Here is an 18,137-nt window from a genome sequence, read left to right as displayed (position 1 = left end):
ACACAATGGAGTTTCCAGGATGTCGTTTAAATTTAAGTAACATATTAGTGAAGCCTGACATGGGTGGCCGTGGGGAGGGGGGGAGGTGAGACAGTTATCTTAATGTGGTTTATTAAATAAAAAAAATTTTAGAAGTAAATACTTTCAATGCCTAGATTGCAGTTCTCCTTTCACAATTCAGATTGGGTTACTAGTTTGTTACTATCTGCAACCATCTTCAGATCTGTAACACATGTAGTAAACATAGCCCAAGAAAATCATTCTACAATCAAGTAGTATACAAGGACAGTGTACAACACCTGAGCAGCAATAATGGGGGAGCCAATTTTAGATGTAAAAGTGAAAATTTGACAAAGCCACTTAAGTGTAGTATAAACAGTGGTAATGATTATCTGGTAACATACTGTTCAAAATATGAAAAGACGGTGAATAAGCATTGGAAAGGATTGTTAGCTGTAGTCACACAAAAACATGCCTTCGTAATTACCAAAACAATAGTAGTACGTAAAACTTCCTGGCAGATTAAAACTGTGTGCCGGACCGAGACTCGAACTCGGGACCTTTGCCTTTCACGGGCAAACATCCCCCAGGCTGTGGCTAAGCCACATCTCCGCAATATCCTTTCTTTCAGGAGTGCTAGTTACGCAAGGTTTGCAGGAGAGCATCTGTAAAGTTTGGAAGGTAGGAGACGAGGTACTGGCAGAAGTAAAGCTGTGAGGACGGGGCGTGAGTTGTGCTTGGGTAGCTCAATTGGTAGAGCACTTGCCCGTGAAAGGCAAAGGTCCCGAGTTCGAGTCTCGGTCTGGCACACAGTTTTAATCTGCCAGGAAGTTTCATATCAGCGCACACTCCGCTGCAGAGTGAAAATCTCATTCTGGAAACAGTAGTACGTAGTTGAAAATCTTGTTGTGAGCAAGCCAGGTTGTAGACCTGTCAAAAGAATTGCAGACCAAAAATCACAAAAAGATTACTGTTCATTCAAATGGATTTTAAAATATAAGGATAATATTAGCATAAGATCAAAAGGCAGAGATCGGTGTTACCTCCTGAACTGGCACCATGCCATTTGTAGGAAGCAGGTGCTATGTAATTGCAAAATTAATTCAGGAATAAACTGAAGAAGGTTATGCTTAAGGCCAACGAATTTCAAAACCATAAAAAACAGGGAAGTTAAAAACTGAAAGATGGGGAAGCGGCCTTATACAGCTAACTGGAAGCATGCCATCTTTAAAAGCTGCCATATGAGAGTCAATTGACATAAACATTGAAATACAGAGTAGCACTAAAAATATGAACCACATACAGTAATTTCACAGTTGACAGTCACATAGGAAATTGTCCAGTTGCTGGAGTAAAGTTTGATCTCAACTTCATTACTTACAATAGTATAACAGGGATTATGAGAGCAGTGTATGCAATGGTTCAAAAAAACTTTCAGCTGTTCTGTTGCTGCAAATGTAGAAGCCATAGAGTTTGTAGAAATTTTGTAATAAAGCTAAGGATCAACAGTCATAAAATGAAAAGTAAATACCATACCCTAGCTTATGTAATGATCCTGCATGGCATGTGACATTGCCTCCTTCATAAAATACGTACAAACTGAAGGATAATCAGAATGCTGTGTGCCACAAGTCTGAAAGGCACTTCAAAGCACAGAATTATACAAGGGCTCCTACTGGCCAACCAAAGTAGCCAAACCTTGACAGATGGCACAGGAGCACTTTGTATTTACAAAGAGAGACATAATACAAACTGTAGATCAAATAATAAAACGTGTGTGTGTGTGTGTGTGTGTGTGTGTGTGTGTGTGTGTGTGTGTGTGTGTGTGTGTGTGTAATTCAACAATGAAATGTAAAATATTGGTTGAGATGAGGTGACAGCTGATGGTGACGAATACCACCCCATGTGAAGCAGGAAGCAGCACTGAGGGCAGGCACAGCTAGATGGCAGATGGCGGCAGCAGCACTGTTGTAACTGCCTAGATTTGATCTTCGTACATCCATAATTCAAATGGACGATTTGGGATGTCGGTTAGTGTAATATATGTTAAAAAATGACGAAATTCCTCCAGCTTTATTAAGGTGTTGGTTTTATTGGTGACTAGTTTTGATGTTGTTAAGTCATCTTCAGGTGCATACTTGTTGACAGCAACCGTATGTGTGTAACACTAGCAATCAGTGGTGAGATAAGTGTGTTCCATGCGGAAGGCAGGTAGACGTGCAGTCGCAGATTAGCAATGACTACTTTCCCTGTGACATTTCATTGTAGATACGAAAGAAAAAATTCTTGCTGAATGCTTTTTGGTCATTCGAAACCTTACCTGGGGCTTTCTTCACGCTGGAATAAATCTCCAATTCTTAGTGTTGTTCTTTGCACATAAAGTAATATTTCTACCCTTCAGTAGTGTCTTGTAACATATATCTCATTAGTAATTATGCGAGCCAAAGGATGCTCAGAGAGTAGTTGTGCCCCTGTGCCTGTCTGGCCAATATAGTTACTGTCAGTCATTATAGTTCATTTTGTGCGTACCCAGTTTATGAAACTTACTAGGCATTCGCTCTATCTGGTGCATGATTTGAGTGAGTTAGTAGTCTGCATAACAATCCCAACAGCCATTTTGCAAAAGCACTGTTCAGTTTTTTGTGACATGATTATTATAGGTCATAGCTGTAAATTTAACCCTCTCAATAAGATTACTGTTGACATGCAGGAGGGCCTTATTCTGGCCTAATATTTTTTTTCTTTTTGGAACAGTTCGTGACATCCAATGTTTTATAGCCATTGGTCACTGCAATTTAACGGTGGCAATTTGTCAGTTTCACAACACTGTTGTGAAGGAAGCCACTATAGACGATGAATCATGGAACGGAAATAAGACATTCTATATTGCTGTGGGTGTGATGAGAGGGCATTGACATTATTACTTTAAGCGTATGTTAGACATTAAAATCAAGAATGATCCTGTGTGGCATATAATTTAATTTTTATACAATATGTAGAAACTGTAAGGATAATATGAGAACACTGCACACTACCAGTCTGACAAGACATGTCCAATTATGCAAGGGCTCGTACTGGCCAATTTAAATAGCAAACAGGTGATAATGGCATGGGAGCACATTAAAATCACTTTGTCGTCTTAACTATGTTCCTTTGCAGTATATGTACGATATAATTGTCAGTCTTTGTAAATGAAAGTGCTGAGGCACGAAGTGCTCCCATGCCATTATCACCTGTTTGCTATTTAAATTGGCCAGTACGAGCCCTTGCATAATTGGACATGTCTTGTCAGACTGGTAGTGTGCAGTGTTCTCATATTATCCTTACAGTTTCTACATATTGTATAAAAATTAAATTATATGCCACACAGGATCATTCTTGAATAAGCTGACAGTTTTTGGGACCATTGTGTATAATGTTATCTTGATAATACGTGAATTCTAGTGCAAGTAATGAGCTTTTGATCCAACTTCTACTCGAGCAACTGGACGATTTCCTATATGACTTCCAACCTGCAAACTTACCCTGCCTTCCATTTTTGCACTACGCTGTACTTAGATGTTTCTATCAACTGACTCTTATGATTTATCTTTTAAATATGGCACATTGCCAATAATCTATATAAGGCAGCTTCCTTGTCTTAGTTTTAACTTCACTCCATGTTACTTTCATGATTTCAAAATTAATTGGCCTTAAGCATAAGCTGTTTCAATTTATTCATGAATTAATTGCAATTACATAGCATCTGCTTCCTACAGGTGGCATGTTGCCAGTTCAGGAGGTAACACACATCTCTACCTTGTAATCTTTATGCTGTTCATATCTTTATATATTTTTTAAAATCCATTTGGATGAACACTAAGTTTTTGAGATTTCTGGTCTGCAGTTCTTTTGACAGGTCCACTGTCAGCTTGCTCATGGTGATGTTTTCAACCATGAACTGTTATTGCTTTGGTAATTATGAATGCATGTTGTTGCATGACTACAGCTAATGATGGTTTCCAATGCTTACTTACACCTTTCCATATTTTTGAACAGTGTTACCTAATGAGCATAAACTTTGTTTATACTACAATGTTAAGTGACTGCCAAACTTTTCCGTTTACATAGATTATATTAGATTAGATTAGATTAGATTAGTTCCATGGATCATGAATACGATATTTCGTAATGATGTGGAACGAGTCGAATTTTCCAATACATGATATAATTAGGTTAATTTAACAACATACTTAAGTTAATATAACAACTTTATTCTTTTGTGTGTTTTTTATTTTTCTTTATTTTTTATTTTTATTTTTTTATTTTTATTTTTTTATATATATTTTTTTTAATATTTTTTTCTTAATTTATATCTAAAAATTCCTCTATGGAGTAGAAGGAGTTGTCATTCAGAAATTCTTTTAATTTCTTCTTAAATACTTGTTGGTTATCTGTCAGACTTTTGATACTATTTGGTAAGTGACCGAAAACTTTAGTGCCAGTATAATTCACCCCTTTCTGTGCCAAAGTTAGATTTAATCTTGAATAGTGAAGATCGTCCTTTCTCCTAGTATTGTAGTTATGCACACTGCTATTACTTTTGAATTGGGTTTGGTTGTTAATCACAAATTTCATAAGAGTGTATATATACTGAGAAGCTACTGTGAATATCCCTAGAGCCTTAAATAAATGTCTGCAGGATGATCTTGGGTGGACTCCAGCTATTATTCTGATTACACGCTTTTGTGCAATAAATACTTTATTCCTCAGTGATGAATTACCCCAAAATATGATGCCATATGAAAGCAATGAGTGAAAATAGGCGTAGTAAGCTAATTTACTAAGATGTTTATCACCAAAATTTGCAATGACCCTTATTGCATAAGTAGCTGAACTCAAACGTTTCAGCAGATCATCAATGTGTTTCTTCCAGTTTAATCTCTCATCAATGGACATACCTAAAAATTTGGAATATTCTACCTTAGCTATATGCTTCTGATTAAGGTCTATATTTATTAATGGCGTCATACCATTCACTGTACGGAACTGTATGTACTGTGTCTTATCAAAATTCAGTGAGAGTCCGTTTACAAGGAACCACTTAGTAATTTTCTGAAAGACAGTATTGACAATTTCATCAGATAATTCTTGTTTCTCAGGTGTGATTACTATACTTGTATCATCAGCAAAGAGAACTAACTTTGCCTCTTCATGAATATAGAATGGCAAGTCATTAATATATAATAAGAACAATAAAGGACCCAAGACTGACCCTTGTGGAACCCCATTCTTGATAGTTCCCCAGTTTGAGGAATGTGCTGATCTTTGCATGTTACGAGAACTACTTATTTCAACTTTCTGCACTCTTCCAGTTAGGTACGAATTAAACCATTTGTGCACTGTCCCACTCATGCCACAATACTTGAGCTTGTCTAGCAGAATTTCATGATTTACACAATCAAAAGCCTTTGAGAGATCACAAAAAATCCCAATGGGTGGTTTTCGGTTATTCAGATCATTCAAAATTTGACTGGTGAAAGCATATATGGCATTTTCTGTTGAAAAACCTTTCTGGAAACCAAACTGACATTTTGTTAGTACTTCATTTTTACAGATATGTGAAGCTACTCTTGAATACATTACTTTCTCAAAAATTTTGGATAAAGCTGTTAGAAGGGAGATTGGACGGTAATTGTTGACATCAGATCTATCCCCCTTTTTATGCAAAGGTATAACTATAGCATATTTCAGTCTATCAGGGAAAATGCCCTGTTCCAGAGAGCTATTACACAGGTGGCTGAGAATCTTACTTATCTGTTGAACAAGCTTTTAGTATTTTGCTGGAAATGCCATCAATTCCATATGAGTTTTTGCTTTTAAGCAAGTTTATTATTTTCTTAATTTCAGAGGGAGAAGTGGGTGAGATTTCAGTTGTATCAAATTGCATAGGTATGGCCTCTTCCATTAACAGCCTAGCATCTTCTAATGAACACCTGGATCCTACTATATCCACAACATTTAGAAAATGATTATTAAAAATATTTTCAACTTCTGACTTTTTGTTCGTAAAGCTTTCATTCAATTTGATGGTAATACTGTCTTCCTCTGCTCTTGGTTGACCTGTTTCTCTCTTAATAATATTCCAAATTGTTTTAATTTTATTATCAGAGTTGCTGATTTCAGACATGATACACATACTCCTGGATTTTTTAATAACTTTTCTTAATATAACACAGTAGTTTTTATAATTTTTGATAGTTTCTGGGTCACTACTCTTTCTTGCTGTCAGATACATTTCCCTTTTCCGGTTACAAGATATTTTTATACCCTTAGTAAGCCATGGTTTGTTACAAGGTTTCTTACGAGTATATTTAACTATTTTCTTGGTGAAGCAGTTTTCAAATGCATTTACAAAAATGTCATGAAATAAATTATATTTTAAATTGGCATCAGGTTCATGGTACACCTCATCCCAGTCTAACTGCTGTAGGCTTTCCCTGAAATTTGCAATTGTTAAATCGTTGACTGAACGTACTACTTTGGAGGACTGTTTAGTATTGCTGAATGGAGCTATGTCATATATTGTAACTAGCTGTGCACCATGATCAGAAAGACCATTCTCAACAGGCTGAGCATTTATCTGGTTAAACTTATCTTGGTCTACAAAGAAGTTATCTATCAGTGAGCTGCTATCCTTTACCACCCGAGTAGGAAAATCAATAACGGGTGTCAAATTGAAAGAACCGAGTAATGCTTCAAGGTCATTTTTCCTATTACCCTCTTTCAGAGAATCTACATTGAAGTCCCCACAAATAATAATTTGCTTCCCCCTGTCTGACAGATAGCACAACAAGGAGTCCAAATTTTTCAGAAATAGATGAAAATTTCCTGATGGGGACCTATATACAGTTACAATTATAAATGTGCCTTTATTTAATTTAAGCTCACAGGCACATGCTTCTATATGTTTCTCTACACAAAACTTTTTTGTTTCTATACTTTTCGCACAATGATAACTTTTGACATATATGGCAACTCCTCCTTTCTCCATATTTTCTCTCATTACATGTGCAGAGAGCTTATAACCACTTACATTTACCTTATCTATATCAGTAACAATGTGATGCTCAGACAGGCATAGTATATCTATTTCATTCTCAGCTTCTAAATCTTCTAAACAAACCAGAAGCTCATCTACTTTATTCTTTAAACTCCCAATATTTTGATGAAATATACTTACATTATTTTTAATTATACTTTTATGAGACCCTTTCCTTATTCTAACATTTGCAGTACTCTCCTGTCTGAGTTTCTCATTGTGCTTAGGCCTAGTTCCTATACCAGTGGTCACATGGTGTTCAGAGAGGCAGATTATGTCAACTGGGTTGGGTGACTTTAATTCATCAATGCAATTACCTAGGACTGAGATACAACTTGGTGGAGATAAAATTTCTGGTGATTGGTGAAAATTTATAATTGGTAGCTGTGATTGGTGATCTAATGTGCTAGAATTGTGCTGTTTAATTTCTTTCCTAAACTGAAGATTTGTTTCAATCCTGACCTCTCGTAGAACTTGACATCTTTCTGTCTTACCTATCCTAAAAAAGGTGCTGCTCCAACACCTGTAACCACTGGTATTTTACCATTCATGGCAGTGCCTCCCCCCCTTAAATTTCCTGCTATTACCCCAGCCAGTTTCCCCTTCCCTTTCCTGTTGAGATGTAGGCCGTGCCTGGTATAGTCCCACCTACTGAGATAATCAACAGGAACCACACCAATATGAGCCCCCGCACCTGACCCAAGCAGCCATTCCAACTCCAAATTAACTCTCCCAACAGAAGAGTCCAAATGAGGCCGGTCATGGCGTCTCAGGACAGATACAAATTCAACATTGGTGTGTCTTGATGCCGACGCAATCTTTACCAGGTCGCACTCTATACTGTACCCAGGATCTCTGTCGATGCTGTTCCCTGGCCCTCCCACAATAACCACGGTGTCTTCCCTGGTAAATCCTTTACAGAGTGAACCTAAATCCTCTGTCACCTGATCCAGACTAGCACTTGGTTTGAAAAAATTTGTGACCTGGTATTCTGGTCCTAATTCCTCCTGCAGAAGTTGGCCTACACCTCTGGCATGAGAACTGCCTAACAACAAAACTTTCTTCCTTTTCGATGACTTTCCTACATTCTTTTTCAATTTCCTATTGAAAGTTTGTTGTGTCCTGTCTACACCTACCTCTGCTTGAGGCTCATCAGTTTCTAACTGAAGCAACAGGTCAAACTTATTTTTGACATTCACCACAAAACTGTCAGACTTAGTTCTAGGCCTGTTCCTTCTGCTACCTGTTGCCACTTCCCACCTCTCTTTGCCCTTCTCCCTCCTTAACCTGTCCAGATCTTCCCTAGCCTGATCTAGCTCAGCCTGAAGGGCAGCAATTTTCCCCTCCTGTTCCACTATCTTCCTATCTCTGCTGCAAATCCTACATAACCACTGATGAGCCTGATCCACTTTCCCAACACCCATGCCACTGCAGTCCCCCCAGTGAAAAAAACTACTGCATCCATCACACCAAACCCCGGAACTAACAATTCTACGGCAAGTCAGGCACTTCTCACTCATGGCAAAAATAATACTTTAGCTAGAATAAATCAATTAAATTACCGAAAATCAAAAAAGACGTTACAAGAATTAAGCCTATTCACAAATGTATATAAGCAAGTTTTTGATTTAAAATTCCGCTGTTTTTCTGAGATCTGTATTAAAACAACGAAGGTATACGCTATTTATTATATATTTCACTCGATGGAATGAAAAAAAGGACTATTAAATGATATACTTTAACTTTGATTCTCGAAAAACGTTACGAGAATTAGGCCTATAAACAAATGTATATAGGCAAGTTTCTGATATAAAATTACGCTGTTTTTCTGAAATCTGTATTAAAACAATGAATTTATACGCTATTTACGGTAGTTTACTTATTTGTTACCGAGAAACTAGTTAAATTACCGTGAAACAAGAAACAAACATGTTTACAAAATTTAAGCCTAAGCGCGACTTCGCGAAGTTATTTTGATAAAGTGTTGTACATTGTCTTTGTATACTACTAGATTGTAGAATAATTTCTACATGTAACAGATATGAAGATGGTTACAGATAGCAATCAAAACTAGTTATTCAACTTTAATTGTGATTGGAAAATTGTGGTCTAGGCATTAAGTTTTTACTTCAGATACAAAATTGCCTAAGCAAGGCTGAAGTCCCATAGACTACCATTCTTTGTGTAAATCAAAAATTAGTGATTTTTCTCTGCTTGAAAAGTAATACCAACAAAAGTAACTCACTTTCATGTAATGGCATCAATGAATAATAAGTCTGAAATATCCATTGACAGTCTTTGTATATCGTAACTTAAGGGAACAAAAATACCTTTCCATGTCGCCGTGTTCAGCATCCATGCATTTTTCACTCTTTAGTAAGAATGTTTCACACATTATTTGCAGAATTGAATTATTTTGTTTGTTTGTTTCTGTATATTTAAAGTAATTTTCAATGGAAAAGGCAGCACAGTTCATTCTAGAAAATTGTCTGTTTAAAGTGTATAGTTAATATGTTGAAATCCATATGTCATTCAGTAGCTCATATTAAAAGATAACGTTATGATTCAAAAATGTTACCTTCAGCCCCTTCTGTAGTGAGTAATAACTACACAAGTTCATACCATTGTCTATGGTGTCTTGTGCTGTAATTACAGCTGTAGATTTGTCACTGGCTGTATTCTAGAGATAGGAAGATAATGGAAGACTTCAATGTGCACTAGAATCCTTCTAAAAGGTGTCTGTAGTGGATTCAAATGTAGGTGTTGTTAGTGGATTCAAATGTAATAGTTGGAGAGGCTGTTTTGTAATTGGAAAAACTTTAACCTCAAGACTTCACAAAAGTTCTTAACTTTACTGCACTGTTTAATTTTTGAAATTTGCCCACATAATAGCAAGCTTTGTTACGTGATATTCCAGAGATATTTTAAGCGAAGAATGTAATTATTACAATGTGCTGTGTGTTCACTTGTCATTGAACACATGCAAATCCTAGCAAAAATTAAATCTGCCCGTAACATTCATTAAAATCAATATGGCCAGGCTGCAAGCAATGTGAATTGGCTCTTCAAAAGGTTGCCACCTCTTTTCGCATCTTGCGTAGTATGCTTTATTTACATCCAATGGGACAAAAAATTAACACGTTTGCCCTTCAATACAGTGTAAATGAGTGAAAAGATAATAATTCAGTCTCCAAAGCAGGTATGTGTGTCATCCTAGTTATCTTCTAAGAGAAGATTGCCAAGAGGCACTGTTGCAGAATGTTAAACAATTAATTCCAGAGACAAATGAAGATGACTTCTTTCTCCCTCTTCCCTTTGTGGGTTAAATGCCATGAGGATTGGGGTGTAATTTTACTTCAGATTATTGTGATAATAGAAGGCAAAGGCACTGCCTCCAATTAAGGTGGTAGATCTTTTGAATCGTTTCTAAGAATATGTCCCTATGTCTCCATTGTTTTTGTGTTGATTTCGGCAGCTGTGTGTTGTCAGTACAGGCAGTACCGATTACTATTTAGTACTGAGTCGTGCCACTTATTTGCTTGCAGACATTTGGCCAGAATATTACCACCATGTCTGGGAAAGAACACTGTACCATATTGTACATCCACTAGTGTACAATAGCTTTACAACTAGTGACGGCTTTGTTGTGGAAGACTGAACAATTTGGTGGTAGTGTTGGTGTTCCTACCAATATTGTACAACTCACATTTATTCATGCCAAATATTATTTCATAAAGTACTCTGTGGTTTCAATACAGGAACTTTGAGAATTAAACATTGTTGACCACCTCTTGATTATGTGCTGAACTGACCATTTTCAAAATGTTAAATTAGATGTAACAAATGAAATTCCAATTTTTTATAATTTTACTGTTTTGAGTCATTTTAGTAAAATTAAATCATCTCGAGGAATATCACTGTATCTTGCTTCTTGGTTCATTGAGATAGAATAGTGCAAAACGTTCCAGATTTCAGTTTCTTTCCTAGATCTTCTGACGGGAGGTTCCAGACCAACAACACCACTATTGCTTACACGCAAATCGCCAACAATGGATCAGGGAGTGCAAGTCAACCAACTTGGATTGACACCAATCAAAAAGGACACAAAGGAACAGCAGAACAGAGATGGGTTAGTATAAAAACTACATAGTAAACGTGTAATAAATGTGATGCACTGTAGTTATTACACAGATAATTCTTCCTCCCCTCAAGTAATTGAGGGTTGTGCTCAAATCTTTGGTCAGGCTGTAGTACAGCCATGATTTCATAAGCTTTTACCTCATTCAGTAGAGTTAGTTCTGTAAAAGTTCAGTAAACCATGGAATTATATTTAAAGTAGCTTGTATTAATTTTCACAAAGCCACACTGAATTATGTGAAGACGTTTAATAGTTTGCATTGTGGTTGTTGCTGTGATCTGAGGAGTGAGCATACGTTTCATGCTTATCCCCACCCAGGTCAGGCATCCCTCTTCATCTAAGAATAACCACTTCAACGTACATGCATTTTAACCTGCTTATTGTATTCATGCCTTGGTCTTTCCCTTTGCTGACTAAGTATGTGGCCTGAGAATAATCCCTTTTTCAGTAGAGTTGTGCTGCAAATTTCTTTCTGCAGTGAGATTCATATCTCCACTTTACTCAACCTATCCATCTCATCTTCAGCATTCTTCTGTAGCACATTTTCAAAGCTTCTATTTTCTTGTCTGAAATTTCACTTACATGATAAAATATCCAGAAAGGATTTCCTAATTTTTAATTGTGTACTGGGTGTTACAAAATGACTATTTCGTAAGGTCTTTTTCTTGATAAAGCCAGTCATTTTATATTCTTCTTGCTGCAGCTGTCATTGATTTTGCTGTCCAATTACCTAGACTCATCTACTTTCTTTAGTTTCCCTAACTATTTTCCCCATAATTGGGTGCTTCAATTACATTACATTCTGCTGCCTTCATTTTACTCTTGTTGACTTTTGATCTCTTCCCAAGAGACACTGTATTCCATTCTACTTGTCCTCAGTCTCTTGCATCTGGCAGAATTCCAGCATCAGTGGCAAACTTCTAAGTTTGTTTCCCTTAACTTTAATTCCCTTTCCAAATTTGTTTGGTTTCCTTCACTGCTTGCTCAGTTTAGTTACAGTAACATTGAAGATGAACTACAAACCTGTCACTCCCTTCTAAACCATTGCATCCCATATCCTAAACTTTTAAAACAGCAGTCTGCTTTTTGTACAAGTTGTAAGTAACCTTTTGCTCACTGTATTTTAAGGTAGGGATTTAGTACATTGATGATTACTGTGATGCACATTTATGTGCCATCTCTTCCACGCTTAAATTTCTCTTGTCGTCCTGCCACCTACAGCCAGCAAATCTGCAGTGAAGAGAAATCCCTTGACCAGTATGCTGAAGATACTGCTGTTGATACGGCATAAGATCACATACAGTTAAAATGGCCTTGGTGTGGCAGCTTTGCATGCATACCCAATCATGTAATGAGATTTTGTAAACATCTCTGTGGCAATGCCTCATTGTCATAGCTCTGTAGAAGGCTATTTTTGCCTGCAACTGCATGAATTTGAATTTGCAGCTGAAAGCTAACAGCACTCCTAGCTGTCTTGGTACTTGTTACATTGTCTTGACTACAGTACCTTCAGACATTCATTACCCTCCTGACTTACTTCAAAAAGAAATATTGTGCTGTGAACCAGCTGAAAAAGAACACACCCTATCAACTTACCTACTTACCTAACTACTGACAATGTCCAGAAATGAAACATTCTAGTCATAATCCATCCCACCTTCCCCAAAGTGATCCATTGCCCATCTTTCATATGAAACATCCTTATTCATCCTTACCAAACAGTCAATTTCTGACACATGGCTTGTATTCATGTGAAGACTTGCTCTGTTGACATACTGAGCACATTTCTTGTCCCATCACTCAATACCAGGGCCACTTGTGAAAGAATTCGTTTACTGTAATAGATCGTAATTACCTTAGCAAATTCATTTGTGGATATTACCACCAGCCAAGTCCACTGTAATAGCCACAACATGAGGCAAAGAGCAGAGTTGACTACTCAGTGAAACAACACACCACTGTCCACATCTTCCTCCAAACTTGTCTCCCATATCCCCCATTTCACACCACCAATCTGCTCACATATTCCTCTCTTCCTGCTTTGTCCCCCCCCTCCAAGTTAACTCGTCCAGTTTTTGGCTCACACAACTGCTGAGGCCTGCAAGAAGTGAGTTTAACTGTGCAGCATCTGTATGTTATTTCTTTACCGCCTTTCCACCCCCAGGTTTGCATTTTATAACCATGTTCAGTAGACTCCATTGATTTAAATGAGCATTACTGTCATATCCTTAAATATTGACCATTCCACTTGGGACATACTGTATTTCATATAATGATAGAATGGTGGTTGCTATTCAGCAACTAAAGCAGCTGCATTCATGTTCTTAAACTGTAATTATCTCTGTTAAAAGCAATACTACTACTGCCAAAGACAGGTAAGAGTATGATGGATTATGAAGTAGTACATTAGCATGGGTGGGAAGAGTTTAAGATCTGAGCTTTGTTATGGATGCAGTTTTTCAGTGATTCTTACATACATTGAAATCTGTGCACTGTGGGCTTCTAGGACAACATCGCTTATGAACATTTGTAAAACATGCAAATTACCACACTCTTGTACTGAAGCTCATATGCAGCCTGTTAAAGATAATTTACAATCAGAGAGGAAAACTGATAACATTGGTGTGGATTAAGTAACTATTCAGAACTTACAAGCCATTTTGCACTGTGATTGGATCTAGGTAATTTACTTAAAAAAATGTAGGAGCTACTGTACGTTAACATAATTGGTGATTTTTAATTGGTAACTCCAAAGGTGTTAGTGATCTACTCTGGTTTTAAGCAAGGGTAATCGCTTGGCTGCAAGTATAATCTATTGCATAACTACATTTAGAAAATTGTGTGATTTACATCAGATCTTAGATAAAATTAAAATGTAATAATGTCAAACAACTGATCATCTCACTCCGTGTCTACTCTGTTATTGGTGCACATACCAAGCATTATACTTGTTACTCCACTTGTTAAGACAAGATGTATCATTTCACCAAGTCTGGGCATGTGTGAAATAAGGAAGTTTTTGTAAAAATGTCTTCATAAGACATCGTCGTGTAATTCCTTTTTACCTGCAACGTTCACATGTATTAAAAATACGTCTAAAGATAAGTTTTCTGATGTCCACCAGAAATTTGCTATAAATGTTGTTGTTGTTGTCCTCAGTCCTGAGAATGGTTTGATGCAACTCTCCATGCTACTCTACCCTGTGCAAACTTCATCTCCCAGTGCCTACTGCAACCTACATCCTTCTGAATCTGCTTAGTGTATTCATCTCTTGGTCTACCTCTACGATTTTTACCTTCCACGCTTCCCTACAATGCTAAATTTGTGATCCCTTGATGCCTCAGGACATGTCCTACCAGCCGATCCCTTCTTCTAATCAAGTTGTGCCACAAACTTCTCTTCTCCCCAGTCCTATTCAATACCTCCTCATTAGTTACGTGATCTACCCACCTAATCTTCAACATTCTTCTGCAGCACCACATTTCGAAAGCTTCTATTCTCTTCTTGTCTAAATTATTTATTGTCCACGTTTCACTTCCATACATGGCTACACTCCATACAAATACTTTCAGAAACAACGTCCTGACACTTCAAACTATACTCGATGCTAACAAATTTCTCTTCAGAAACGCTTTCCTTGCCATTGCCTGTCTACATTTTATATCCTCTCTACTTCATCAGTTATTTTGCTCCCCAAATAGCAAAACTCTTTTACTACTTTAAATGTCTCATTTCCTAATCTGATTCCCTCAGCATCACCCGACTTAGACTACATTCCATTATCCTTGTTTTGCTTTTGTTAATGCTCATCTTATATCCTCCTTCCAAGACACTGTCCATTCCGTTCAACTGCTCTTCTAAGTCCTGTCTCTGACAGAATTACAATGTCATCGGCGAACCTCAGTTTTTATTTCTTCTCCATGGACTATAATACCTACTCCGAATTTTTCTTTTGTTTCCTTTACTGCTTGTTCAATATACAGATTGAATAACATCGGGGAGAGGCTACAACCCTGTCTCACTCCCTTCCCAACCGCTCCTTCCCTTTCATGCCCCTCGACTCTAATAACTGCCATCTGGTTTCTCTACAAATTGTAAATAGCCTTTCGCTCACCGTATTTTACCCCTGCCACCTATAGAATTTTAGTGTTCCAGTCAACATTGTCAAAAGCTTTCTCTAAGTCCACAAATGATAGAAATGTAGGTTTGCCTTTCCTTAACCTATTTTCTAAGAGAAGTCGTAGGGTCAGTATTGCCTCATGTGTTCCAACATTTCTACGGAATCCAAACTGATCTTCGCCGAGGTAGGCTTCTACCAGTTTTTCCATTCGTCTGTAAAGAATTTGCGTTAGTATTTTGCAGCTGTGACTTATTAAACTGATAGTTCGGTAATTTTCACATCTGTCAACACCTGCTTTCTTTAGGATTGGAATTATTATATTCTTCTTAAAGTCTGAGGGTATTTTGCCTGTCTCATACATATTGGTCACCAGATGGTAGAGTTTTGTCAGGACTGGCTCTCCCAAGGCTGTCACTAGTTCCAATGGAATGTTGTCTACTCCCGGGGCCTTGTTTAGACACAGGTCTTTCAGTGCTCTGTCGAACTCTTCACGCAGTATCGTATCTCCCATTTCATCTTCATCTAGATCCAATACTCCTTCCACCTTTCTGCTTTCCCTTCTTTGCTTAAAACTGGTTTTCCATCTGAGCTCTTGATATTCATACAAGTGGCTCTTATCTCCAAAGGTCTCTAATTTTCCTGTAGGCAGTATCTATCTTACTCCTAGTGAGATAAGCCTCTACATCCTTACATTTGTCCTCTAGCCATCCCTGCTTAGCCATTTTGCACTTCCTGTCGATCTCATTTTTGAGACGTTTCTATTCCCTTTTGCCTGCTTCATTTACTGTGTTTTTATATTTTCTCATTTCATCAATTAAATTCAATATTTCTTCTGTTACCCAAGGATTTCTACTAGCCCTTGTCTTTTTACCTACTTGATTCTCTGCTGCCTTCACTACTTCATCCTTCAGAGCTACCCATTCTTCTACTGTCTTTCTTTCCCCCATTCTTCTACTGTCTTTCTTTCCCCCATTCCTGTCAATTGTTCCCTTATGCTCTCCCTGAAACTCCATACAACCTCTGGTTTATTCAGTTTATCCAGGGCCCGTCTCCTTAAATTCCCACCTTTTTGCAGTTTCTTCAGTTTTAATCTACAGTTCATAACCAATAGATTGTGGTCAGTCCACATCTGCCCCTGGAAATGTCTTAAAATTTAAAACCTGGTTCCTAAATCTGTCTTACCATTATATAATCTTCTAGTATCTCCAGGATTCTTCCATGCATACAACCTTCTTTTATGATTCTTGAACCACATGTTAGCTATGATTAAATTATGCTCTGTGCAAAATTCTGACGGCTTCCTCTTTCATTTCCCTCCCCCAATCCATATTCACCCACTATGTTTCCTTCTCTCCCTTTTCCTACTCTAATTCGTCACCCATGACTATTAAATTTTCGTCTCCTTTCACTACCTGAATAATTTCTTTTATCTCATCATACATTTCATCAATTTCTTCATCTGCAGAGCTAGTTGGTCTATAAACTTGTACTACTGTAGTAGGCATGGGCTTAGTGTCTCTTGGCCACAATGCGTTCACTATGCTTACCCAAACCCCTATTTTTTATTCATTATTAAACCTACTCCTGCATTGCCTCTATTTGACTTTGTATTTATAACCCTGTATTTGCCTGACCAAAAGTCTTGTTCCTCCTGCCACCGAACTTCACTAATTCCCACTATATCTAACCTCAACCTATCCATTTCCCTTTTTAAATTTTCTAACCTACCTGCCCGATTAAGGGATCTGACATTCCACGCTCTGATGCGTAGAACGCCAGTTTTCTTTCTCCTGATAACGACGTCCTCTTGAGTAGTCCCCGCCCAGAGATCCGAATGGGGGACTATTTTACCTCCGGAATATTTTACCCAAGAGGACGCCATCATCATTTAATCATACAGTAAAGCTGCATGCCCTCGAGGAAAAATTACAGCTGTAGTTTCCCCTTGCTTTCAGCCGTTCGCAGTACTAGCACAGCAAGGCCATTTTGGTTAGTGTTGCAAGGCCAGATCACATCCAGACTGTTGCCCCTGCAACTACTGAAAAGGCTGCTGCCCCTCTTCAGGAACCGCACGTTTGTCTGGCCTCTCAACAGATATCCCTCCATTGTGGTTGCACCTACAGTACGGCCATGTGTATTGCTGAGGCACGCAAGCCTCCCCACCAATGGCAAGGTCCATGGTTCATGGGGGGTTGCTATAAATACAAAAGAACAAAAACGAACAATATTCATCGCAGTGAAATTTTCTTTCGACAGTTCATAAATGTCCGTCACTAATTATCTCATTAGGGTTGGTGATCTCAACAATACATGTTAGTGTGACATTCTCCTTTGCTAAAAATCTTACATTAAATGAATGACAACAGTAATCAATGTGTAATAAATAACATTATAATAAGTGAATTAGTTAAAATAGACATAATCTGTAGAGCTTCTCGGCAGTTGATTAAAGGATATACCCAAACACACTAATTATTGCATCCATTCATGGTTAATGGTAGATCCACCTACATGGAAAATAAACATAGCAGCTGGTAACACAATTTTAATAAAACATATTGATGTGTCTTTAACATTGTACTATTGCCTAGTAGTGAGTGTGGAGTGATAGTCACTTTACCACAATATTTCGACAGGTAACCATTCAGCCTTGTTCAGATGAGTTCACACTGCCAATGGAATGTAGCATTGGGTGAATGAGAATATTTTATCCCTGGCAGTTACCTGTTGAACACTGTAATAATTTTGGATGAATAAACAGTTATATCTAACATTTTTGCAAGTGGGAGCTTTGCTGG

General features: G+C 37.6%; 1 protein-coding gene across 3 annotated transcripts in view; it reads left to right on the top strand.

Moving 5' to 3' along the window:
- The window catches only part of LOC126174813 (protein LSM14 homolog A), a 148,018-nt gene that overhangs the window by 73,930 nt on the left and 55,951 nt on the right, over nt 1-18,137 (top strand). For all 3 annotated transcript variants that reach the window (XM_049921191.1, XM_049921189.1, XM_049921188.1), the window contains exon 4: nt 11,069-11,210. In XM_049921191.1, the coding sequence (XP_049777148.1) occupies nt 11,069-11,210 (142 nt within the window). The remainder of the gene's footprint in view (nt 1-11,068; nt 11,211-18,137) is intronic.

This window comes from Schistocerca cancellata, chromosome 3 (assembly GCF_023864275.1).
Source record: "Schistocerca cancellata isolate TAMUIC-IGC-003103 chromosome 3, iqSchCanc2.1, whole genome shotgun sequence".
Classification (NCBI taxonomy): domain Eukaryota; kingdom Metazoa; phylum Arthropoda; class Insecta; order Orthoptera; family Acrididae; genus Schistocerca; species Schistocerca cancellata.
Note: the sequence above shows the minus strand (reverse complement) of the source record. Positions and strands in the feature narration are given on the sequence as shown.